This window comes from Sinocyclocheilus grahami, unplaced genomic scaffold (genome assembly GCF_001515645.1).
Source record: "Sinocyclocheilus grahami isolate Dianchi unplaced genomic scaffold, SAMN03320097.WGS_v1.1 scaffold762.1, whole genome shotgun sequence".
NCBI classification, from domain to species: Eukaryota; Metazoa; Chordata; class Actinopteri; order Cypriniformes; family Cyprinidae; genus Sinocyclocheilus; species Sinocyclocheilus grahami.
The window spans coordinates 237508-264569 of NW_015505941.1; the positions used below are offsets into that span (position 1 = coordinate 237508).

A 27062-nucleotide genomic window follows, 5' to 3' on the forward strand; every position below is an offset into this window, starting at 1 on the left:
GTCACGTCACAGCTGATCGTCCAGAGTCACGTCACAGCTGATCGTCCAGAGTCACGTCACAGCTGATCGTCCAGAGTCACGTCATGGCTGATCGTCCAGTCACGTCACGTCACGGCTGATCATCCAGAGTCACGTCACGTCACGGCTGATCATCCTGAGTCTCGTCAGGACACGGCTGATCGTCAGGACTCTTTTCATGTCCTCTCTGTTGCACCCAGATCTTCAAGGTCAGTCTTTCGGTATCCCAGTCTGGTATCTAGTGTGAGGGATACACCACTGGTGTCTGCACGCACAGCTGGTATCCCCAAACCCACTCACTCTAACCCTTCTGTTCCTGAACTAATTCCCTTGTCTGAAGTGTTTGCCCTGATGGGGATCGCTTTTTGGTGTGTTTGGGCTGCATACAACACCACAGAACTCCCAGAGGCAGCGGCGCCCACTATTAGGTCTCCAGAGGTGGGGGCTGAAGCTGCAGAATCTCCTGAGGTAGTGGTGCTCGCTGCTGTGTTCCCCGAAGCAATGGTGCCCGCTGCAGTTTCTCCAGAGGTGGCGGCGCATGCTGCAGAACCTCCCGAAGCAGTGGTGCTCGCTTCAGCTCCTTGAGTTGTGGTGGCACCCAGAAATGCACTTTCAACCTGTCATGTCAAGGTTGATGGAACCTTTGCCGAACTCTCCCTGTATCTTGAGGGCACTACTGTAGAACCTCCAGAGGTGGCGGCACCCGCTGCAGAACCTCCAAAGGTGTCAGTAGTACATACCTGTGAACTTCCTGTTTGCCCTGTCACGGCTATGGAGGCCGTTTGTGAGCTCTTTGCCTGTCCTGCCACGGCCATGAAGGTCGTCTGTGAACTCTCTGCCCGTCCTGTCACAGCTATGGAGGCCGTTTGTGAAGTCTCTGCCTGTCCTGTCACAGCCATGGAGGCCGTCTGTGAACCCTCTGCCCGTCCTGTCACGGCTATGGAGGCCGTTTGTGAACTCTTTGCCTGTCCTGTCACGGCTATGGAAGCCATCTGTGAACTCTCAGCCTGTCTTGAAACGGCTATGGAAGCCGTCCGTCTGCTCTGCCATGGTGGCGTTCTGCTCCGCCGTGGAGGTCTACTGTCTGGCTCTGGTGGTCTTCTGCTCCACCGTGGTGGACTGCTGTCTGGCTCTGGGGGTCTTCTGCTCTACCTCCTCCGCCGTGGTGGTCTGCTGTCTGGCTCTGGTGGTCTTCTGCTCCATCTGCTCTGGTCTGGTGGTCTTTTGTCCTGCTCTGGTGGTCTTCAGCTCCACCTGTATTGCCGGCTCTGACCTGGCTCTCTGCTCCGCCAGTCCTGCCTCAGTCCCCGGTCTCTCCACTTCCACGTAGACCTGGCCCTCCATCCCTCCCCCGTTCCGCCTCCGCTCCACCGCCCTCCTGAATCGTAAAGTGTTTGGAGCGTCTGGAACCTTGGCGGGGGGGGGGCTATGTCACGAATCCGGTCTATGAACTTCAATTCACTCACCACCAGAGGTCACCCTTCCATTACATTGATACTTTACGAAGCCTTTTCCCTGTGTTAGTTTCTAGTTCCTAGTTCTAGTCTTAGTCTAGTCTCGCCGTGTTTTCTGATTTCCTGGTACCTGATTTTTGCCTGTTTATCTTGAGTTAACCCTTTGCCTGCTGTTTTGGACTGTGTTTGCACCTCGCCTGGACTCTAGCTCGTGTTATTGGATAACCCCTAATGTCAAGCCCTCTGGATATTGTTAGCCGCTTATCGACCACGCCCGTTTTGGATTACTCTTCTGTCTTGCCCTCAATATACCTGTTTGGCATTGTCTGACCCATGCCTGTTTTATGACCACGTCTCTGTCTCCTATTAAAGCTTTGCAAATGGATCCGCAAGTCTCATGTCTCGTTCGTCCCGTAACAGATTTCCATCTCTCACTGCATTAAATGACTATGGAAACACAGATTCCCGAAACAATTTAAGTATATCAAGCATGATGTGCTTCAGTGGTCATTAAATGCTTTTTTTTTACTTAAAATTGTTTTTTTTTAATCACATTATTCATTTTTTATTAACTGAGCTAAATTAACATTTTAAATTGACCATCCTAATTTATACATTTACTTATCATGAATGATATATTGAGAAGCTGTAACATTTACAAATGTACTGGAAGTGAACTTCAGACTAAGCTCTAACTACTGAGATTGATTCCTGGTGTATGCCACAGCTGTACAGTTTTGTATTCACACTCTACCCATCCTGTGATACTATGTGTCAGCTCTTGTTTATGGGGTGTGATTAGAGAGATGAAACTGAGGAGCAGGGGCTATCAGATTACACACACACACACATTCTGTTTCTCTGCCAGTACAGTAGAAAACACGCTTAGTGGGATTATACAAATCTGACTGACAGGAAAATGAGTTAGTACTCGTATACACATGCACACACATACATGCCCGTGAGACACACACAGAAAGACTTACTCCCTAATACAAAGAAAGAAAGAAAAAGAAACTGTCTGCACTGATTATATGAAACAATGTTGAATACAGGTTAAATTATTTGTTTAATTAATTATCAATCTAATGCTTTGAGGTAAACACATACTTTCAGTACACACACAAACTCTTGTACACGCTCTCTGGGTGGAGAACGCAAAAACATCCAAGTGATGACAAGCACTACAAATATCTGTGCATGCTGGGACAGTGTGATTTCTGATGGAGCAATTAGAGTCCTTTCCAAAAAGGTGGATTTGCATATCAGTTTTATAATCCAGATGATGGGAACTCAAAGTTTTTTGGCCTAGTTCCTAATTTAGCTTGTGCTCATTGTTTATTGTCATTTCTATGTTATTTTCACTTTAAACACTTACTTTGACAAGTCGGAATATCACAGTATTTCCAGTAGATTCCATCCTCGAGATCTGCAATGTAACACCATGGCCGAACATCTCCATCTGGGTTCCTGTGCGAGAAAGACAGACTGTTAAAATCACTGTTAGGGAAGTGACTTTGAAGCCACAAACTTTTTGAACTAAAGTAGTTCAAAAACAGTAATTTCCCCTTTTGAAAAAGTAGTACTACAATACAAGCTACTAACAAATAAATTTTCAGTGATTTTGTTTTTTCTGTAGGTTACATCTTTACGCCAGTAGGTGGCGACAAATGACTTGTCTTTATGGGTGAATCAGTGAATCATTCATTCAAGTGAGTTGTTCAAAAAGTAATTAAAAAATGAATCAGTGATTTTTTTGATCCTTTTTTTGATTCTTATCCTCACCAAGACTGCATTTGATTAAATATACAGTAAAAAAAGTAATATTGTGAAATTTTGTTACAATTTAAAATAAAACATTTCTATTGAAATATATTTTAAAATGTAATTGATTCCTCAGCATCATTCTTCAATGTCACATGATCCTTCAGAAATCATTTTAATATGCTGATTTGGTGCTCAAGAAACATTTCTTCTTATTATCAATGTTAAAAATAGTTGTGCTGCTTAATAGGTTTGTGGAAACCGTGATACATTGTTGTTATTGTTTTTTGATGAATTGAACGCTTAAAAGAACAGCATTTATTTGAAAGATATATATTTTTTTGTAACATTTGAAAAGTCCTTATTGTCACTTTTGATCAATTTAATGAATCCTTGCTGAGTAAAAGCATTAATTTCCTTACTTTACTTTTGAACGGTAGTGCAGTTTCTTGCTTCTTGTGAAAAAGTAGCTACACTACTATGAAAACAACTGAAAGATTGTCATGCTACTGAAAAAATGTCAAGTTAGTAGAGTCGGTGCTTTTGGTTAGTTACTGCAGATAATTTAGTTCAAGCGTAGCTGTCACTAAAGAGAAAAGCCTTTTAAAGGGTTGTCAGCCAGACAGAAACACCCCCTACAGCGGCAACCTATGTGCTTTATTGAGCCTCTTTTTCTCCCCCTGCCCTGTCCATCCAAGCATGTCCACCTCCAGGTCGGCGTCTACGAGAGGGGCTGACGAAGGGCTTTGTTCCTTTCCAGACAGTGACCTGCAGAGTTCTCCGGCTTTGTCTGCTTCAAAACCCCTTTAAGCTCTCTGGTGTGTACTTTAAACCTTGATGCCCAAACCCCAAAAAGCCTTCAAACAGGGTATTGATTACAACCGCACAGCCAGACGAGGCAGTGATTGGTTGATTTCTTCATGAACTGAACATTCATCATAAAAAAGTCTGACCGAATCCCCCTTCACATGCACTACGGTTGCCCACGCCATCAGAAACAACGATAATTGCGAGAAAAGCTATTCTTCTTGTCTTTTAGGAGTCACAATGCAACATCTCGAGCTCGACCCTGAGGCGACAGCTATCTGATTTCAGCCATTGTGAAGTGGAATCAAAAGGGTGTGCCACGGTCTTTTCTTCCCCTATCAAAAACACTTTCCAGCTTCTCTTCTTCTCTCTTTACAACAGGAAAGTGTATTGAGTGAAGCGTCTTTTCATGTGTCTTCTTTTTTGTGTCCGGGGAAACTTAACCTCAGCTTGGAGTCAGCTAAATATCTCCCATTTTCCCTCCTGTTTTTCTTTTCTGTTGAGGAGAATGAGATCTGGCCTGCTAACAAACCAGTCTGGCTTTGGAGCCGAGTGTGTATTTCGACCATCAAGATCAACAAACCCCTACGGCCTGATGGGATTTTCATTATGACTCAAGTCAAGTATAATGGCTATTTTGCATAGCTTTTTGAATAATGTATTCTCCTCTTCAGGAAAGACACCTGTTTGGAGTTGAAGTCTTGAGGGCAATTGAGGTTCAGTGGAGAAGATTAGATTATAAGAGGAATCTATCTTGTTGGCAGATATATATATAAACATACTCATTGTGCCAGGTTTCTATATGGCTTTATTTGATCCAGGCTGCCTCTGGGGTCACACAGCAAGTACTTAATGGAACAGTTCACACACAAAAATTAAAATTTTGTCAGCATTTACTCACCCTCATGTTGTTCCAAACCTGCATAACTTTCTATCGTCTGTGGAACTCAAAAAGTGAAGTTTTGAAGAATAGCTTTGGACACTCTATTTAATGAAAGTGAATGAGAACTGGGGCCCGCCAAGCTCCAAAATTACAAAAAAGTACCATAAAAATGGTCCAAACAACTCATATACTACATTCCAAATCTTCTGAAGCCATGTAACAGACGAAATTGTAATTGTTATGCGCTGACAGCTCTTCTTGGCACATACTCTAAACTGTGAACAAATTGTTCTTCTGAAGTGGATCTTTTCAATGAATCAGCTCACAAATCTCAATGATTCGTTCATGAACTGGACTGATCTGGTCCTTGAGTTCAACTCAGTAACTCAAACATGAGTTGGCAACCATTAACAGCTCACTGGAGGGGAAGATGATGAGTAAATAACAACTGAAATTCTGATCTGTTCATCACACAAAACCATATCGTATGATATTGTCTGTTTACAAGCCATATGAATTACTTTTATGATATTGTATGATAATTACATTTTGATTCTGAGTCCTTTTTTAAGCTTGAAAGCTGTGGTCCCCATTCAGTCAAAATTTCTCTTTTTGTATTCTGTTCAAGAATCATTCAGTTTTAGAATGAGATAAATGAGTGATGAGTAAATGGCAGAATTTTCATTTTTTTCCATTAACTAATCCTTTAATTCATCTGTTTAAAAACCTTTAAATCAATCACCCTCCTTCCCTCAAGGGTGAGAGGAAAGCATTGCCACAGAAAATGCAGGGCTGTAGTTCCAGACCAGATATAATAGGTTGCTTTGATCACCAAACGCAGACCTGTTTGCCCCCAAGACTTCTCAAATGTGTGGATGTGTACGTGCTCGTGTGTGTGTGCAAGAGTGTACTTTACGATGATAAGTGTGTGTGTGTGTGTGTGTGTGTGTGTGTGTGTGTGTGTGTGTGTGTGTGTGTGTGTGTGTGTGTGTGTGTGTGTGTGTGTGTGTGTGTGTGTGTGTGTGTGTGTCCAGTTAATCCTGCAGGGTCAAGTACCTTCAGTGAATGAGTGAAGAATCTCAGGGCCTTTCATGTGTTACCGTAATGACGGGGACATCATCTGTTCGGACTGGTTAATGGGATGGGGAATTACCCCTGCCTTTGGAGATTTATAACCTCCTCAAGGAGATGGCAAGACTTTAGAACTGCCCCTAGGAAACATCAACCATCCCCAGAGAGATCTCACTTTGTGATCACTCTTCATATTATGTAAAACGTCATATTATGTAAATACACAATTTTATATGTTTATACTGTGTAAACAGCCAGTGAAAGTCCAAGACCACATTGAAAATCTGGGTCTCAACATCTAAAACCTAAATAAAGAAAAAGGTTTTTAATTCTGAAAAAAATTGTACAATGAAACATGGAGTAAAATGAGTCTATAATCAGATTTGTGACACTGATCATCTGAAGTCTTTGTATAGATGGTACAGATGTGCTTGCTTTCATTGAAGCACAAGATGCTCTTCGGAACAAATACAAAAGAGGAATAGATCAAATAAATTTTTCACTTCAATTATCATTCTGACAATATAATTGGTAAAGTAAATATTTGTATTAAAATTGAAAGAAAGAAGCATTTTCATTAGTGGTCTTGGACATTTGGCTTCTTTCTTTCATTTTCAATTGTTTCTTGTAGACAGCAATGATAAGGAGAGCAAATAGAGCCTCTTGCTTCTCAGATATTTCCCCTGAGCAACGTTCCTTAGTAATTTCACGTTTATCCTCTAGAGTTTCAGAACAGATGAGATTTGATGGAGATAGCAGCAATCCAAGTCTGTGATTAATATGGACTCAAATGTTTGTCATTAAATTCTCCCAAGAACAAATTATTACCAAATTATGGAATCCATCTCTTAAAGGGACAGTTCATCAAAAAATTTTAATTCTGTTATAATTTTCTCACCTTCATGCCATTCCAACCCTGTGTAAAAAATATCTTCTGCAGAACACAATTACAAGTTATTTTGAAGAACATTGGCAACTTTGTTGCTATTGTATGAACAAAAACACAATTCTTTTCTCAAAAATATCTTCTTTTATGTTCCACAGAAGAAAGTAAATCACACATAAATTACCACAATTTTTATTTTACAGTTATATATTCTTACTGTCTACAATTTTAATTTCCAAAAGTATTTTAGGAGAAACACCTGAGGCAAAGTTGATACTTTAGAAACAACTGAGGATCATCATTAAGTCTCCTGAGCTATGTAAGAGCAACCTCTGCGAAATAGAAATTTCGGTAACACTTTACAATAAGGTTCCATTAGTTAATGTTAGTTAATGTATTAACTAACATGAACAAACAATGAAAAATACATTTATTACAGTATTTATTAATCTTTGTTAATGTTAGTTAATGAAAATACAGTTGTTCATAGTTAGTTCATGTTAATTCACATCGCATTAACTAATGTTAACAAGCACAACCTTTGATTTTAATAATGCAGTAGTAACTGTTGAAATTAACATTAACTAAGATGAATAAATGCTGTAGAAGTATTGTTCATGCTTAGTTCATGTTAACTAAAGTAGTTAACTAATGTTAACTAATGAACCTTATTGGAAAGTGTTACCGAAATTTCTTTTGAGTAGAAATACAGAACTATGAGTTGGCATTGGAACGCTTTGCAGCAAGAGATAAATATGTGTACTTAAGGTTTATATTTTTCTGTGCAGTTTTTCACAAACAAAAATAGAAGGCTTTCCACGATGACCACAAATATCATTGCAACACTAAATGTGATGTGCAAGAACAATGTGTCGAACCGTTATGGTTTATTGCAACACTCTCTCGCTCCTTTTCACTTTTCTCTTGCTCTAATTTGTTACTAGCCATCTGAACTGAGAGAAAACCAGCTGTTCTTGTCTGGCCTGCGTTCAAACGCTTCTCTTTAATAACCGCTCTCCATGCACCATAATCATAAAATTTATGATAAACTTTTAAAATTCTGGCATGGAGCTATTCATAAAAAACTGGGATTCTTTAACAAAAAAAGCGTGTAAAATCTATAGTAGGGTAAGACTGAAAATAGTTTTTTTCCTGAACTCAGCCACACTATTAGCCCGCTGCAGCTTGCCAGTATCCAAAGCAAATATGAGCGAGCGAAATTTGCCTAATATGCTCAGAGCCATGCTCAGTCAACATGGCAAACATATGCTACAGCAGGAATGAGACTCAAGTATGAACCTGTACACGTGCTGAGATCTAGTTTTATACCACTAAATCGAATATAAACAACAAAGCAAGAAAATAAACAATGGCGTAATAATGTTTAATGTAGCTATCATTTTATGTAGCTTTAAGTGGACTGAATTACTCAACCTACAGTAATAATTTGAGATGCTCGTCCAGTGGAAAAAAAATGGCTGCCCACTGCTCCGGGTGTGTGTTCACGGTGTGTGTGTGTGTTCACTGCTGTGTGTGTGCACTTTGGATGTGATAAATGCAGAGCACTAATTCCGAGTATGGGTCACCATTCTTGGCCAGTGGCCACATGTCACTTCACTTCACTTCACTTCAACACTTTTGAGAGACCGATCGGTTGTCAGAGTCTATTGTATCTATATCACACACAGCCACTCTTGTGGCATTACATGTCGATTCAACCACAACTATTCAAGCCCGCCTCACTGAACTGACATCTGAAAGTGGATAACAAACCATTCAATTTCACAGCTAAGTAAACAGTGTAAACAGAAAATGCACAAATGCTTAACGGTTGCTCGCACTTTCGCTTAAGCTAAAGTCTTGACAGATTGAAGATGGAAAATTAAACATTAAAGTTTCTCTTGGAAACAACATACAAAGCAGCAACAAAAAATATCTCATATAAGTCAACACGGAATGGTTTCACAGCCCATTTTACTTCTGTCATGTTGCCCAGGCCCTCCTAACATACACGCAGTCACGCAGAACTATTCACCAAATTCAGAAAATATAAAATTATCCCTACAAAAAGTACTATGATGGATCCACAATACCATGCTGGTAATAATACCACTGATTTACATGTAAACAAAATTACTCATGGAAGAAATCAGTGGTGAACTCAATTACAGTTCTGAATGATTCACTGTGTGAGTCTGATTCCAAATGCCAATTCTTGAGCAAGTTTGATTCAGTTTTTGTGAATCTTTTTGAATGATTCATAGGAGTCATTTGATTGTGAATCGAACTTCATGACTCTCACTGTGCTTGCTGCTGCATTCAGGAAACACTGGTACGCAGTATAGACATTATATGTAACAAAAGAGCGTATGGATGCATACTGTATTTTCTGACTAGATTTCAAATTATTGTAGCACAATTTTATTTATTTGTATCACATTTGCAACAGTTTTAGTAACAGTCTGGAACCCTGCATGGTGTGTTTTGGTGTTTTTTTTCAAACAAACACAAAAACGAATAGAATACAAGCATTTGCTAATTAAATAGTACTAATTCTACACATTTTGTTTCTATTAATGGGGTTTAATTAAAAGCTCATTTAAGCATTGCTATTAGTGTACTATTAAAAGTTAAGTGAGCTTTATGATTGCTCTATCTTTAAGGAGGTATAAAACAGGCTGTGGATAACAGGTCTGAGAGGAAGCTGGTGAGTTGTAGACCTTTCCGTCTGAATCTCCAACATTCATAGCTCCTTTTATTTCACAAATAATAGGACGCTTCCTCTCAGCCCCATCTCTCAATGTTTTCATAGCTATTTTACAGCTCACAATAAAGATGAAATATGAGGGATATTAGGACTTGGCGCATCCATTTCTCTCTTGCTCTCTGTCTCTGGCTCTCTCAACATGCCAAGACTGCATTTCCTCCTTTCAAGTCAAATGGTGTGTAGACAAGCCAATAAAGAGATGCAACCAGTTTATGACATTAGAGAAACACACACACACTTGCAGCTTTCCAGAAGCATTCCTCTCTTACACATAACCGAGACTATAAAAACATGCTTGTCATATTTTTTAAAAACATACACTTGTCTCCTTCTCTCTTGTTAACTCTTAAAAATCGACTATCCTTTTGATCAGGAGTGAACTTCATACCATATGACAGACAGACAGACTGATAGACTGATCGATTGATTGATTGATTACGGAATTCTGGATGATCCGAGTACTGCTTCTGGAAGTCTCCCTTGCTGTAGCCAGTCTTTAGCCAAAACCTAAAGTCTGTTATGACACATAAAGACATTCCTATATACACACCCAGCAGACATAACACCATGCAACCGTATGCCTAAAATCAACACTGGTGTTCCTGACGGTGATCTCCCTCTCTTCACTTAATCTCTGTCTGCCGCTCTGAATCTGGCTTTCACTTCCCATATCATACAGTCTGCTGGACCTGCACTCACACACATATACAGAGTCACCACAGCACCGCTCCTCATGGTTGAACAGCAACAGACAGGCTGTTTTAAAGGGATTGTCTGCATAAAAATGAAAATTATGTCATGTACTCACTCTCATGTACATGCTTCCTTCTAATAGAGAACAACAAATATATAGAGAGAGAAAAATGTTAAAGGGTGGCATTTCTGCAGTCTGCTAAAACTTGTTATGTAGGTCTGTTTAGATGTTTTTTAAAATACTGGGAGACTAGCTTAAGACCAGCAAGTATCTGCCGCTCTGAATCTGGCTTTCACTTCCCATATCGTACAGTCTGCTGGACCTGCACTCACACACATATACAGAGTCACCACAGCACCGCTCCTCATGGTTGAACAGCAACAGACAGGCTGTTTTAAAGGGATTGTCTGCATAAAAATGAAAATTATGTAATGTACTCACTCTCATGTACATGCTTCCTTCTAATAGAGAACAACAAATATATAGAGAGAGAAAAATGTTAAAGGGTGGCATTTCTGCAGTCTGCTAAAACTTGTTATGTAGGTCTGTTTAGATGTTTTTTAAAATACTGGGAGACTAGCTTAAGACCAGCAAGTAAGGCTAGTTTAAGTGTTTTTCTGTACCATAAAAGTATTACATGCAAGTCATATTCATATAGTCACAGCTTAGTGTTTAATGGAAAAAGAAAAATCATATACACAATACATGATACAATAACAACTTCTGGAAGCAATAACATGATTTTCTTTTTTGGGTGAACTAACCCTTTAAGCATTTAGAAGAGTATGTCAGTAGCATGCTCTCACATGCCATCTCTCATCTCCTTCTTTGTGTTTTCTGATCCCACTCCAGTTACTATCGTCAGTCCGAGGAGTGACATAACAGCTGAGGCAACTGTGAGAAACTGTAAACTCCAACAGATTTAGAAAACACTGCTACTCAGCCAGAAAAAAAGGGGATTTTTTTTTAATCAAACTGACAAACTTTATAAACAGTATAAATCTGAAATATTGTGTTACACGTGCACATGAACCAAAAGCTTCAGCATATTGCAATCTATCTGTGATTAGACTCAGATAGATTGCAGATGCGGTCAGATTACCAGTTTTTTTTACTACAAAAACAGACCTATGACAGTAACGTTTTGCTTCTTGCATTGTGGGTTAGCTTGTGCATCTCGAATAAATCTGAAGCTGAAGATAGAAAGAGGTTATCGGTCATCCACACGCTCGGGTGCCTTTTTTTCCAGGACAGAGGGTTTTGGGACGACTTTGCAAATGTAAACTCTTCAAGCTCTGCTGAGTCCACATAATGACAGGCACAAAAAATAAACCTACACTCATGGACCACAGTCAAACACTGCAGTGAGACTTTCTGAGAAACAATTTGAGTGCAAATGCTTCTCTCCAACAACATGAAACAAATTCTGAATAATTTAATATGGTGGTTTAAGATGCTTATAGATATAAATACAGTTCATGGTCAAAGACAGAGAGACTTTCAAATGAATAAAACATCTGTGGTGTTGAGGATGTGAATGTTTTAGACCGTGGCAACACCGTGACACTCTGACACTGAAGAATGTGTCAATAAAATTCTTATAACACATCGCCAAAATCACACAATGTCTCTTACAATTTTGCAACAATGTCCCTCTTGGTTGTTTTCTCTTAAAATGCATTCTCTTATTTAAAGGAACAGTCCCCCTAAACATTCTGAAGATTTTCTTACACTTTGGTGTTATATCTTAAATATAATAAATACTGCTGGATAAAACAAAAATTTGTCTTCATTTCAGGCTGCAAAGCAACAAAATGTGATTATTTTAAAGGGGTGTGATTCTTTTCTATGCCCACTGTGTGTGTGTGTGTGTGTGTGTGTGTGTGTGTGTGTGTATAGTTTGTGTAAAAAAAGAAAAAAAAAGAAAAGAAATGTATTTCACAAAAATTGTTGACACACACACTCTCCCCCTTTACTTACCATACACATAAATTGTAAGAATATGACTAATGCTGATGAATAAACAGCCTTTAAGGTAAGGCTATTAAATAGCAGTCCCAAACTATTTTTTGTTAATACAATTTAGTTGGTATGATCCACCACAATTATTTAAACAAAATAATACAAATGGAAAATAACATGGCCTTTTTGGCTTATGGAAACAACAGTTACCACGGTGAATATACAATACTAACATGAAATGTTAATGAAACATGGAAACTGCTCCTGAATAGAATGAATATCATACGTTCATGCAAATCCTTCCCAGCTAACACACAAAGTACCAGTTATGTGATTTGTTGGTACTTTACTTTTATTTCACACGTTGCATGCTCATAGTTCCTGTTGCGCTTTAGTGAAATGATATATAGCCTGCTCCGCCACATTTGCGGGTGCAATTGAAGAGTGCATGCTACAAGCACAAAATAATATCTGACAGGACAGGAAAGTTCATTTTTCTAAGAAGAGAGACTTTTATTTCGTAACAAGTTACGAAAATAATGATATAATAATGACACTGACATTAAAGGGTTAGTTCACCCAAAAATGAAAATTAGCCCATCAATTACTCACCCTCAAATCATCCTAGGTGTATATGACTTTCTTCTTTGAGACGAATCCAGTCAGAGTTATATTAAAAAATGTCTTTGATCTTTCAAGCTGTTTAATGGCAGTCAGCGGGTGTTGCATGCATCAGTCCAAAATAAGTTAAATAAAAAGCGCCCATCCATAATAAAAAGTGTCTCACACGGCTCCACGGGGTGAACAAAGGCCTCCTGTAGCGAATCGATGCATTTTTGTAAGAAAAATATCCATATTCAAAACGTAATAATCACTTTAATGTAGCTTGCGCCAACAGTAGTTACACGGAAGCAGATCCGGGTGGATGACGTATGAGGTCGGTGTTGCGCATGCACCGCTCAGAAGTGATGAATGCGGAAGCGCAGGGGAGAGATCAAAACAAAACAACAGTCACGAATTAGAAGTACAAAACGAGGATTTGTAAAGAAGAATGTCGGAGGATTTCGATATAAGCCAAGAGGAGACTGGTTTTCCTTTGCAAAAGTAAGGAACTTTGCTTCCTATGCTCCTGTTAACAAACGTTAGTTTTCACGAGACTCACTGGCGCATGTGCAACGCTGACCTCATACGTACATGCTCCTGGAAATGCTTTCATGTACAACTGTTAGCGCAAGCTACATTAAAGTGATTATTATGTTTTGAATATGGATATTTTTCTTACAAAAACACATCGATTCGCTACAGGAGGCTTTTGTTCACCCCCCCAGAGCCTTTTTATTTAACTTCTTTTGGACTGATGCATGCAACACCCGCTGAGTGGCATTAAACAGCTTGAAAGATCGAAGAACATTTTTAATATAACTCCGACTGGATTCATCTGAAAGAAGAAAGTCATAACACCTAGGATGACTTAAGGGTGAGTAATTTATGGGCTGATTTTCATTTTTGGGTGAACTAACTCTTTAAGCCTGACAACACCTGACCGCATCTACTGAATAGGGCCAGTGCATTTTTCTCGGGTACTTTTTACTCAAACTGCATCTGACAGAAGTGTCAACAGCTTTCATGCACACCTTTCGAAATAAAAATGTCGCATCAGAAAAACATTTAGAATTATGTTTTTTTGTTGTTGATGTTGTTTCTTTGACTGTACACTCCCGCAACCCACCAGTTGAGAAACACTGTTCTAAAGAACCATTTTTCTACTATAAACAACCTTCTGTGTAATGGAAAGGTTCCATGGATGTTAAAGGCTCTTCATGGAACCATAGATGCAAATAAAGAACCTTTATTTTTAAGAGTGTAATGTCATTTTTGTGTAACTCCATTGAATTCTTTTGAGAACCTTGGAGTAACACATAAATACCATATGAGTACTTTTTGTAAAGCTAAACATCTGCACATTTGTATTCATCATGCAAAATTCGATAGAACATCACTATTATTTTGCTGTCCTTCCATCCCTACAGTATTTGCCTGACCTGCAGAAGTTGTGTGGTCCAAGACCTCCTTCTCCATTGGGGTATTTGATGGTGTTGTATGGATGCTGGAAGGTCTCATTCCAGAAAAGACACGGCCTCCCTCCTTCCAGGCTTGTTTGGTTCTGTCGACCTCTGTAGTCCTCTCCATTAGCTGTATAACACTCTGAGAGACACAAGAGAAAATATCTTTTTAATCCAAATGTTCCACAGAAATTTGACATAAACGCAACACATTTTATCCAGCAAACTGTGGGTAGCTAGTACAAACAGACAGAAATATTCAGAAATATTCTTACATAATTTGATAGAAATCCTATTTTACAGTTTTTCTCAAATGCTAAAACACAAAAGCCAATCCTCTAAACCAAATGACCAGTTGTATAAACACATTTACTAAATCTAGCCATCATTTTCCAATATCATAAACACATTTCACATGAAGACACAATTCACAAAACACAATCCTCCGTTCTCATATCCCGCGGTGCCTGGCAAGAGACAATATCGCCTGCGACGTGGATGAGGTGATGTGGCCCGATGCAGCTCAGCGACATGATGCCGCACAGTGATTGTGGTGTGAATAAAGTAAATAAAAAAAACTTCACACCCTGATCATGTTTTCAAGAGTACTGTTGTGTGCAATAGATTCTGTTTTTGCATTGAGTTGTGTTACAGTAGTGTACATGCAGAATTTACTATAGATTTATACTCTTCATATGAAACTCACAAATCTAAATGCCTAATCCTCTGCAGAGATCTAAGAACATCCATTACTGTAAAGTTTCTAAAAATATGCATTGGCAGTTATGAAACAAAGAACCTTCTCACAAATTGAGCATTGTGTTTTCAATTGTTTTGCTGTAGTGTGTATAGTTTTTACATTTTTGAAAGCTTCGAGCTGCTCTTTTTGTGTGAAAGTTTGAGTTTTGAAGTGAGAAGGTGTGGTTGTGTTTATGTAGCTTTAGAAAAGGGTGTTGTGTTTAGACACTGGGGAACATGGAGGAAACGTTTGTGAAATGTGTTTTAGCATTTGAGAAAAACTGTAATTCATTATGATTTTATATAAACAATACATTTAGAACATAACGTAGTTTGGCAAAAATTGTGGTTATGGTCATTTTTTTTTAGTTTTACACTCAAACTGTTATAGTCAGATGTTATTGCATCTGTTAGCATGCAAGTCTGCTGTCCCAGGATGAGTCATAGCGCTGCGGGGAAGGGGTGGGGGAGAATAATTATAACGGAAGAAATAAATCAATTATATTACAAAATTGCATTTGTGTGGTATGACCTGTCTGCAAACTAAATACGTAAGCATGTGACAGTCGAGTAAAATGACAATTGAGTCATTTGCCCTTCTTTCAACTCGTGGCAAAAGCTAAACTGCAACAAAGTCTGGAAGGCAACCATATGGACCATTTTCTCAACCAAAAACAAGAGAGACCCAGGACTTATGCGCAGTCAAAATAATCAAGAGGGTAACTATTCCATCAAAGGGTATCTGTTGGCATTTCTAAGCTCTAGACTTCAAAGCATCTCATTTGGACTAAGTTCTGGTTTGAATGAGGAAGCTGGAATGTGGCGAGTGCGTGGATTTAAACCTTGACTTTCATATGTGAGGTACCTCAAAATCTGATAACATCTTCATTCTGATCTGCTTTCCAAGATCTCCAAAGGCCAACAAAATGAAAATGTGCAAAAATACCATCTCATATGAATATTAATAATAAAAAGCAATCTAGATTTTTCATTTCCATTGCTATGTGACTATGATGTTCTGGGTGGTTGCTTACTGGGTCAAGTCAAAAGAGCCCAAATTTTGGTCCCCAGATATTTTACACTTAAACAATAAAGGTGGGTTTCAAAGCGATGCCACAGAAGAACCATTTTTGGTTCCCCCCAAAAAAAGATTTCAGTGAAGAGTTCATAAAATAACCATTTTTTCTTTGTATGAAGAACATTTAAAAAATGTAAAGAACATTTGTTCCACTATAAAGAACCTTTGAAAAATGAAAGCTTTGTTTTTAAGGGTTTATGGATATTTTTTCACTCATTTTACATACACATACAAATATACTTTGCAAATGAGTTTGGAGCACAGGGAAGATTCTGAGATAATTAGCCTCTGTTTTCCAAGGAGAGTTGCCTAGATTTACCACTGATGTGGGTCGAGCCCTTCCTTCAGGGGATGAGTAGGGCATCATGCAACAAATCAAAAAACCACACAACCTCCCTAAACAAATGTATCCAATCAGAAAATACAGCCCTAAAAGCCGCAGAACACCTGGACAGTGTCCAGGCAGCACTGTGGAAGTCATGCTCGCTGGAATCAAAAAGAAAGAAAACCAGGTCTCATTAAAATGTGAAATCACAGGCTTTCCTTTTTGGGTGTCATGTAGATTTAATTAAAGTCATGCAGGTGGCAAGACTCAGAAACAACCCCCGCTGGGACATGAATGCTGTTGGGTTTCTGGAATTACGATGACCAGGTTTTTTTTTTTTTTAATAAGATACCTGTTTAGTTTTAATATTAATATGTGGTTTGCTCAATTTGTATGAACTATCTGAGTTAAATGGACAAATAGTTCACTCGAACATTTACATTCTGTCATTATTTACATAATTCATGTCATTTGAAACGTGCATGACTTTTTCTTTAGTGGAATATTTCATATAATAATTCATTAAAATATTTTTATATAATAAAAATATAAATATAATAATGATATAATATTCAGTTATTTAAATACTTTATAAAAGAAAGTTACTCTGGATATTCTTTAAAAAAAAAAACATTTTGTGATCCACAAAAACCAGAAAGTCCTACAGGTAGAATAAGTTATGGGACGATATGACAATGAGTAAATTATGACAGAATTGTCATTTTTCTGTGAATTATTCCATTCGTGTGCTTCTTTAAAATGGTGTTGATTACAAAAAAGGTTGCGGTTAAACTTTATAGCAACATTCATCCATACACACTTGCAGTGACAGACTTAGGCAGCAGATTGACATTCATAAAGGATGGCAATAAATAATGCGTGACTGGATGGTGTTGTCATTTCGTTAGGGGTCAGTCGATGCTTCTGCTGTCACGTGAAGCTCAGGGAGTTTATGGCACATTGGAGAGTCACACATCTCCCAGAGCAATCATGATTTCCTCTTTGTAATCTTGGACAGAGTTACTGTCAGCCAAACCATGCATTACTAATGGGATGGGCGTCCTTCCTACCCACTCTCTGCACAGCATACTACTAATTATTCCTATTTATGCATTGCAATGCTCACCTGCAAAATGCAAAAGTCACCTGAAGAGCAACTTTGCTGCCTCTGTGATGAGAAATAATCCTCTGCTGCTGCATATCTCAGTTGAATTGGGCCACAAACCGGCAGACATCTTGCTGCTGTGGCTAACCTCGGCAGAAAAGGTTTCCAGACGGGATGGCTGAAATAAGAAGGGCCCGAGGAAGGGTAGCAATTATAATTAAGTTGCGGCAGTGTAGGGAAACAGCTAGTAGACTGGGAAGAACCAGATAAGAAGGTTCATCATTGAGATGAATGGGTAGTCAAAACCCAGTGTGGGTTGCCGGGCGGCGTTCAAAGAAACCCAATTTTTGGAAAAAACACAACCATTTGCACTTGCATGTTCCTGAGGATGAGCTTTCCCGCTCTGTCAGCCGTAATAACATCACCTCCAACCGTTCCTAACTCCATCATTAAGTTTCCCCCTGTATCACCATGTGATGCCTTTGTTGTGGTTGGATCACAGGCCTTGATGAGAAACAGAGTCTCGGCCTCATGAAAGAGCGAATGGAAATAAAACTATAAAATGCAAGTACATCAACAGAAAAAGAAGCTCAGATCAGGAGGAAGGGAGGAACCACTCCACAGAACCAGAAACAAGTGAGTCTTAAAAAAACGGACAGAAGTGGATTATGTGCAAAGAGTTAGTTGCCCTGTTATTATATGTGAAAGGATTCATTGCTAATTGGTTCCATGTTGAGTTTGCAGATGCGCTCATCTTTGTAAGGGACCAAGAGAGACTATGCAGCATTGTGAACAGTACAAATTAAAAAAAAAAAGGGCAGTAATAAATTAGACTAAATTTGTTGTGTTTGTGACAACCGAAGGCACCAGGATTCACCAGTGACACAATTCTCAATAAAATCCAGCAGAAGTACTGGAGGAGAATAAAAAAGTAAATTATCTGTCATTAAAGCAATAGTTCACCCCAAAGATGAAAACTGTCATTTACTCATCCTCATGTCATTTCAAACTTCCTTTAATTTGTGGAACACAAAATAAAAAGTGTAGCTGAATACCCTAAATCAGTGGCTCTAAATTAGAAGGTGGGGATCCACTAGGGGGCCTCAGCAAACTTCTAAGGGAGCCTTCAGATGAATTCAAATCATTTACAATAATACACAAGCATTCAAATAAGCCAACATAACTCAGGATCACTTTCAAAAGTCTGATTTCTAGATCATTTGGAATCTTTATCAGTAATAACAAACAACTGGAATAGTGATGGGGGCTTCAAACATTGTTGTGGTCAGTGGCGTGCCTTGGCCTAAATGTTCTTTTCTATACAATAAAACTGAACGCTGACTGTCTGTATTACTTTTTGGGTATTTCAAGTCTTCTGAAACCATCAGTAGCTTTGTGTGAGGAAAATACCCCAATTTAAGTCAATATTCACTGCCACAAACTCAAATTTGTCACATTATAATAAGTCACATGACACATAAGAACCAATGGTGACTGACATCACTGACGTTGCATCATTTACACTTTTTTAAGGCAGCTTTGTTAACTTGTTAACTTTTTTGACAATTGAAATAAAACTGAAATAACATAAAATATCAGTGTTAGAAATATTAGATAAAAAACCTGCTATGGCAACTAACTGAAATAACATTAGTTTAAGCTAAAGTATTAAAATTAGTAAAACAAGAAATAAAACTAAAAAGAAATCAATCATGTTCTTGTATTATGTTCCACGGAAGACAGAAGTAAGGCCGTTCAGGTTTTGGATAACATAAGGGTGAGTACACGATTTTAGGGTGAACTAACTTCAGCTATAAAGCTGTTAACTTGAAAAGCAAAATACATCTAATCATCACACAATCTTTCCATGGTTATTTGCATATTCCAACCCCATGTCTTGCAGGTAGGCTTTTAATGACTAATGCACTGGGAGGGATGTGAGATAATTCAACAGGACACTGTGCTTCCTTTGGGTCTCGTTCTGTGTCACACTGAATGGAGTGACAATGGTAAAGGCTAAAACAATTTCCCACTCCAACTAGGTTTAGCCAGCCCTGGGCTCAGCTGAGAACGTGGCAGGCCTATGAGACAAGCAGAGAAAATTATTATGTATAAAAGTGACAGTGCCAAACCATCTGCTCATCCGCCACATCATATGAAACACTCACTGAGTCTGTCTGCCTCAGGGGATGTGCTTTCAAAACGAACAGACAACAATTGGACAAACTTCAACTACAAATAACCACTTTAGGACTGCATACAGAAGCCTCTCAACTATATTATCAAAAGCAGTTCCCATTAAGAGAACATGATTTCAAGAGATGTATGTGTCATGATGCATTGCGGATGACATGGCCCCACCAAGGTGGGTTTTGACCTAAAATGAGTCACAGAACTGTTCTGACAGGACTGGAAAAAACAATTCTTAATGCAAATGATAAACTGCAACTAGCCATGTAATCATGCATAGTTTTTATAGAATAAATAAGCTTATTTACATCTACAGTATTCTGGCACAATTATAAAAAAAATAGACAATTTTGCATGACATTGCTTCATCCTTAAAAATGAAGAACCAAACTGCACTAGGTAAAAAAAAAACTATCCAGGCTAGTCGTCAATCAAAATTTTGCCATGCGTAGCCAATATTTGGCATTTTTCCGATAAGTTTACTGTTTAGCCACTTTTGATAAGTGTCAGAAGTGAGACTTTTATTTTGACATCAATGAGAGCCTATTTGATAAGCATTTAATGCAAATTTGGTGAATCCACCTGTTAGATTTTCTTATCATATATGCATAACCTGCATAAAAACGCCACAGTCCATCCATCTTTATTTAGGGAAAATACTATAAGAGGATTACAGAATCAAGAAGTTTCTATTTTAAGTATAAATCTATTTATTTCATGGATTTTTTTATCAAGTTCAAATTATTTGTTCAAGTTGATTGATTTTCAAACTATTTATTTCTAATTATTTTAGTCAAATAAACATACATTTAAATGAGTGCAGTATCATAATGTAGTTCTATATCAGCTTTATATCGGCTAACAGCCACCCTGCTCTTAAAGCATCAGCCATCAAAAAAACCCAGATCAGTCGACCACTAATCTAGACTACTTTAAATACCGGTAGGTTCACATGCAAGGATAAACGTGACAATGCGAGGCAAGTTTATTTATATAGTACATTTCATACACAATGGTAATTCAAAGTGCTTTACATAAAAGGAATTAAAATAACAATAAAAATTAACTAAAATTGATTTAAAATGAATTAAAACAGTTAAGAATAGAAAAAGATTATACATAATGACCACAATATATTTTGTACTGTACAACTTCATAGTCCTGATTCAAGACCAGTATAGAATAACTGGTGAACTACTTTTACCTAGAGCTAATATTTTCCTAACTCAGTTTAAAATAAAGTATCACCTACCCAAGTTCTTCTCATTCACAAAACCCCAAACTTCAGCAGGACATTCTGTAAAATCAAGCAGGTTCAGAATTGCTGCATCTCAGTGGTACTCTTCAACATTAACCTGGTTGAACCTTCTCTAACCTCTCCATGACTCACTTATACACTGCACTTTATTTAATCCTGTTACCTTTAATGGGAAAAGTGAGCAGTGTGTGCTGCCATGTGCTGCCTTTGAAGAGTATAAATAGAATGAGAAACACCTTAAGGCAGCCAACAATTTTAAGGCAATTTTGCTCATTGCAAATTTCCTGGAAGGTGAGAATGAATTTAAAAAGTCTTTATTAGAGGTTGGAAAGGCATATTATGGGTTTAAAAGAATAGTTCACCCCAAAAAAAAAATTCACCCTCGTGTCATTCCAAGCCTGTTTGACTTTCTTTCTTTATAAAACAAAAATATCTGAAACATTGTCCTAGCTGCTCTTTTCCAAAGCGGCCAAGATATAGGGACTTTTATTATACACTCTAAAAAATGCTGGGTTAAATACAACCCAGTGCTGGGTATAATAGGGACAAACCCAGCAACTGGGCTGTTTTGACCCAGTGGTTGGGTTAAATGTTTAACCCAACCTTCTGGGTAGTAACCCAACCGCTGGGTCAAAACAACCCAATTGCTGGGTCTGTCCCTATTTTAACCAGCACTGGGTTGTATTTAACCCAGCATTTTTTAGAGTGTGTTAAATTGCATGAAAATAGTGACTAACCGAAAAATAAAGGCATGCATGCTTGGAATCATTATGAGAGTGAGTAAATGATGACAAAATGTTAATTTCTGGATGAACTGCTCCTTTAATGTAAACCACCACAGCAGTTTCTCAGAGAAAATAAAACCTGAATGGATGTATATGAGTTGGCTCTGGGTGATGAATAATAAAGGTCTTGAATGAGCAGTCACAGAGGTTTAGCTGGCATGCTGGCCAACACACACAAGTGCCTGACACTGTGAAATTGTTATTTCATGCGTAGACATCCTCTTGCAGTGGGAATCCTCCAACGCTATATCTGGGCCCGCAGAGTCCAGCTGGATGAAAACTGTGACAGAATCCACAAGGCTTTGCAGCCATCTTTCATCTTCACATACCGTATGGGGAACAAAAGCTTCATGGGCTGTGACGTGAAAGTGGGACCACAAGAGGTTAAATAAATAAAAGTGGGAATGGCAGATTAACTTGGCACACGCCACTGACACCACCTCAAACCAACCCTGACAGGAAAGTAAACAACGGGGGAATAACACAGATGAAAGCAGAGAAAAAAACCCTTGCAAAAAATATATTGTGACTGTACGATGGTACAGTGATGGAATCACATAATACCATGGTCATTTCATACAGTATACTGTATACCATAGTCAATTTTCATATATTGTACTATGGTATTTACTAAGTAAAATGTAATGTAAAACAGTATTTATACTGATGTCAATGATATGTATTTGTTATAAACAAATCAAGTTCTAAACAAAAATAGGAAAAGATCAAATCAAATGAGAGTACATTTAATTGATAAATTATTTAAATCACTCAAGTAGGCAAAAAGTATATATTACCAGATGTTTATTTATTATAAAAATGGCCGGATTTTTTATTCATTTATTTTTTTGTGCAAAAATGATTATACTGTGACTTAAACACTACCATTTAAAAGTTAGTGGACAGTAAGATTTTTATTTGTTATTTATCTATTTATTTAGTTTGAAAGAAGTTAATTGTTTAATTCAGTAAGGTTGCAAAAATGTATCAAAAGTGACAATACAGTATATTGTCACAAATGTTATAAAGATTTCTAATATTATAGCTATTTTCGACATTGGTAATAATAAGAAATGTTTCTTGAGCACCAAATCATCATATTAGATTAATTTCTATAATTGTCTTCATGTGACATTGAAGACTGGAATAATGGCTGCTGAAAATTCACCTTTGCCATCACAGGAATAAATCAAATATATTAAAATAGAAAACAGTTATTTTAAATTGTAATAATATTTCACAATATTACTGTTTTTACTGTATTTTTGATCACATAAATGCATAAGCATAAGCGACTTCTTTCAAAAATATCATATACACATTTTGCCAAGGTATATCAAAGAATACCACAGTATTACCATGTATTAAAAATCATGGTGATAGCATGGTATTCTTCTGTTTGGTCTGAAAGCTCCAAATTGAGTTTGTTTGGGTCACATACATCTGAAATGATAAAGCACAAGTCTCTGCAATACACAAAAGGTAAAAGAAAGCAAACTAAACAAACAAAGAGTCTATAAAAAGCCAGATAGTGGAAGGAAAAGGAGGAATGATCTTATTGCCGTCCTTCTCTCCTCAAGTGCCCCAATTTTCCCCACAAATTGAGTTAAGCTTGTGAGGTAAATGCCGGTTTAATTTACATTTCCTTTTGTTATAGAGGAGGTCACAAAGCCAAGACTCGTAAAATTAACAGCAAAACAAAGAGATAGCGCCCACGCTAGGGTCATGTTCACTTTCCAAAACTGCTCAAGCCAGCCTTTGAAGTGCAACCCTAACTGCCAAATGAGCCTGCATATAAACACACAAAACGGGAATCTGCGACATGTGTGGGTTGTGTAAGCGTGTACTAATGTACGCTGGAGAGCTAAAATATGCCGTCTAACTTGTCAGCTTTATCAAAGGTTGTAGATAGCTGCAGTCCAAACATCCTGAACTGACACCGGTTTTGAGTTCCCTTGTATTCTAGCTCAGTATCTGCACACATCAACATGAACAGGATTTTCAAAGCCATGATAATAAACACGACAGTTCGCTCTCTCTAAACGGTAAAGCGAGGTGCAGCATGTGGGTGTATTCTTATTGTATAAAAGCATGCTTGAGTAAAACAACTCCTATGAAAACTAGCATACAGAGACCTCTGATACAGACAATGTGGCAGTAAAAACATGCACAGCATTCCTCCCTTTTAAGCATCATCTTCTGTCTCTGCTTCTTGTTCTCTCCATTCATTCATGGAAGGAGTGAAAGAAAAAGAGCGGTTTAAGCCGTAGACTGCTGTCATGTTGTAGGATTTGTCTGGGAAGACACTAGAGCTCATTGTTCCCACAGGACCTCATAATGCTTGTGTCATTTGCACCCTCTCTCTTACATCAAGGCCTCTCAACGGATATCCGCCAGCAGATCCTTGATTATTTTAAGCGCTATTACCCAAGAAACCCCTTTGTCTGGAGTTCAAGGACACAATTCTGGAACTACAAGGAAACTACTAGAATTATTCACTTGGATTCTATACTTTCAACTGCAGTGAATTTAGATTTCTTACAGTAAGCCTTAAAAGGGTCATATAATCATTAATTTACATATCAGTTACTGATTAGTTCATCCAACCAAATTAATGCGTTCTAAAAACACTGATTCATTTCTGAATGAAACAAGTGTTCATCTTTAATAGTGAATCATTGAATCATTTACTCAATCGAATCAATTAGTTTAAAACATACGGTGTCCTCTCTTCTGATAAATACACACCTGCAAACACTACAAAACAACACCAACAACTTTTATTCCTTTCACACACATTATCATTACAAGGGCAGATTATCAATTAATAATGATTTCTTTTTTTATTTTATACAGTTCCTTGCATAATATCGTGTTGAGACTTCAAAACACTTTGACCATAATGCATGATTTGTCAGCTTTTCAGCATTTTGACGTGCATCACATAATTAGCTCTATATGAATGGCTTTTCAGATGCAGTAAACTTGCTCGGAAGCTCACCTGGTAAAGCACTGCAAAGTTGAGCTACGAGTCCAGTGAAACACAGGTCATGATAAAAGAGTTCAAAGACTTGTATAAGCAAGCTAATATGGAATAGTTTCCTCAGCAAATGTGTTTTATCTCAGGTTTGCTTTTGTTAACACTATCAGGGTATGGTTTAGTTAAGGTGGTACGCTATTTTCAAATGCGATACAGCCTTACAGTTTCATCCCCACTTACTGCACATTTCATTTTTGAACTGCTGTGATTCGTACAACAACCATAATAAAACATCATAAAACACTGCCTGATTCATGTTCATCTGTTTTGGATAAAAGTGAACTCACTGGACATTTCACTTGTCCGAAATCTGCATGAATCAGCTTAATATCATTTTGCAGAAATGTCGTCACAAGTACATTTTTCCAATGAGCCTGGGTTGATAACTAAAGTAATTCCTTAAATTTGCAGTATGTTTACATAGCTTATTGACATAATATATTTCAAAAGATTAAAGACAATGTGATTTTTCATGATATGACGCCTTTAAGAGTGAAGCACAGACTACTTCTCCTACTCTGCCCTTCTGCACAGCATTACAACACCCAGGTGGCCCTTAAAACATTTAGAGCATGATTTACAACGGGGTGAAACATATGTTTAAGCTGTTAGCAAGAGAGAAACAATGGAGGAGATCAATAATCAGTGCTGTCAGCTATAGATTCTACTTAAACTCTGAGATTCAATAAATGTAAAGATTATCAGCCAATGTTCTCTTGCAAAGCCTGAACAGCCAAATGTTTCTATGGAAAACTGGGTTACTAGATCCTGGTTTTATGTATAATTCAAATCAGGACAGTGTTTCTGTCAAATCAGAATTGGTGAACTGAGAAATGAGTATGTTACCACATCTCTTCACTGATGGGAGTGCAGTTGAATTATAGAAACCCAAGCTACCCCGGCTGACTTTCACACAGGCTTTGGGTTTGGCCAGAACAGAGCAAAGCTGGATCAAAGTTTGGATCCACTTCCTTGTAACACCTCAAAGACCTGTGTTGTATATTATTACACGTGTACACACAAACTCGCACCTGTTTCGGATCGCCCTGTTTTTGCTCAGGTTTATTGGTATGGCAAGAATGTTAATTATATGTGGTTTTAGGCTGGCAGACATGTGTCGGGTGCATTGAAGGGCATGTGTGTGCAACGTTAGACCCTCTGATACTGAGAAAGAGTGATTACAGGCCACACCACAGCACAGTTTCTGTTACTTTAGGCCAAACAAGCCCAATTCAAGACACAGAAATTCGGCAGAAAAGCAGTAAGCGTATTTAAGCATTTCCATGTCTGTGTTTTTGATAACTGTCTTCAAAGAAAATGTACATATAATCAATGGCTAAATCAATCAAGGGTATATAAACAGACATATACTTCATTCCTTCCCAAAACTCCATACTTTTGTCCAAGAGAATTTAAGCATGAGTCAAGTCTCATGAATTACAGGCAACAGGCCACACCTGTCTATCTTTCTACAGCTCTTTTTTACAAATAGACTTATATTCAACTTTGATATATACGACTGCACTTAATATCATATTTTAACATAGTATTTACATGCCACTCCAGGGTACTTCAAAGAACATAAAAATACTACCAAAAAATAAAATAAACAAAAAACATTATTCCCATGGTGCATAAAAGCATTGCATCAAAATTACACCATGTAAAAAAGTAATACCATAGCTAGGTAATGTTAGTGTATGAGTATTAGAAATGTACACAATTTTCATATTCAGATTTTTTTTGATCGCAGCATTTAAGAATGAGTTTTTATGGGCACTGTTGTTTTCAGTTAATGCAACATTTTCTATGTGTTTCTGAAAATGTTCTATAATGTGAGAATAAAGGTAAAGAGAAAATGTACATTATAACATTTATAAGGATGAACCAAATAAAGTGTGCAAATTAATTTTTTCCTTGATAGTGCTGCCTGCAGTGAACCTAAAGCCAATGTCAAACCTGTGGAGTATTTTTCTTGCTCCACTGAAACTCCAATTAAACATGGAACACGGAGGTTTGGAGGGGAAATACTTCATTTCATTTTAGTCCATTTAAATTTTCTAACATGTCTGAAAATCTCTCCCAGCCATGTGTTTTCATTCAAACTAATTACACTGAATGTTGTGTGGGACCCATTCACTTTGTAAAAAGGAAGATGAGTGGTTACCCCACAC

The 27062-nt window shown here is 37.9% G+C and overlaps 1 protein-coding gene across 1 annotated transcript in view; it reads right to left on the reverse strand.

Moving 5' to 3' along the window:
* Positions 1-27062, reverse strand: part of LOC107561268 (kremen protein 1-like) — a 63898-nt gene that overhangs the window by 18843 nt on the left and 17993 nt on the right. Inside the window, exons 2-3 of the mRNA XM_016245677.1 lie at positions 14349-14511; positions 2851-2942 (exon numbers count right to left, since the gene is read on the reverse strand). Coding sequence (XP_016101163.1) covers positions 2851-2942; positions 14349-14511 — 255 coding nt within the window. The remainder of the gene's footprint in view (positions 1-2850; positions 2943-14348; positions 14512-27062) is intronic.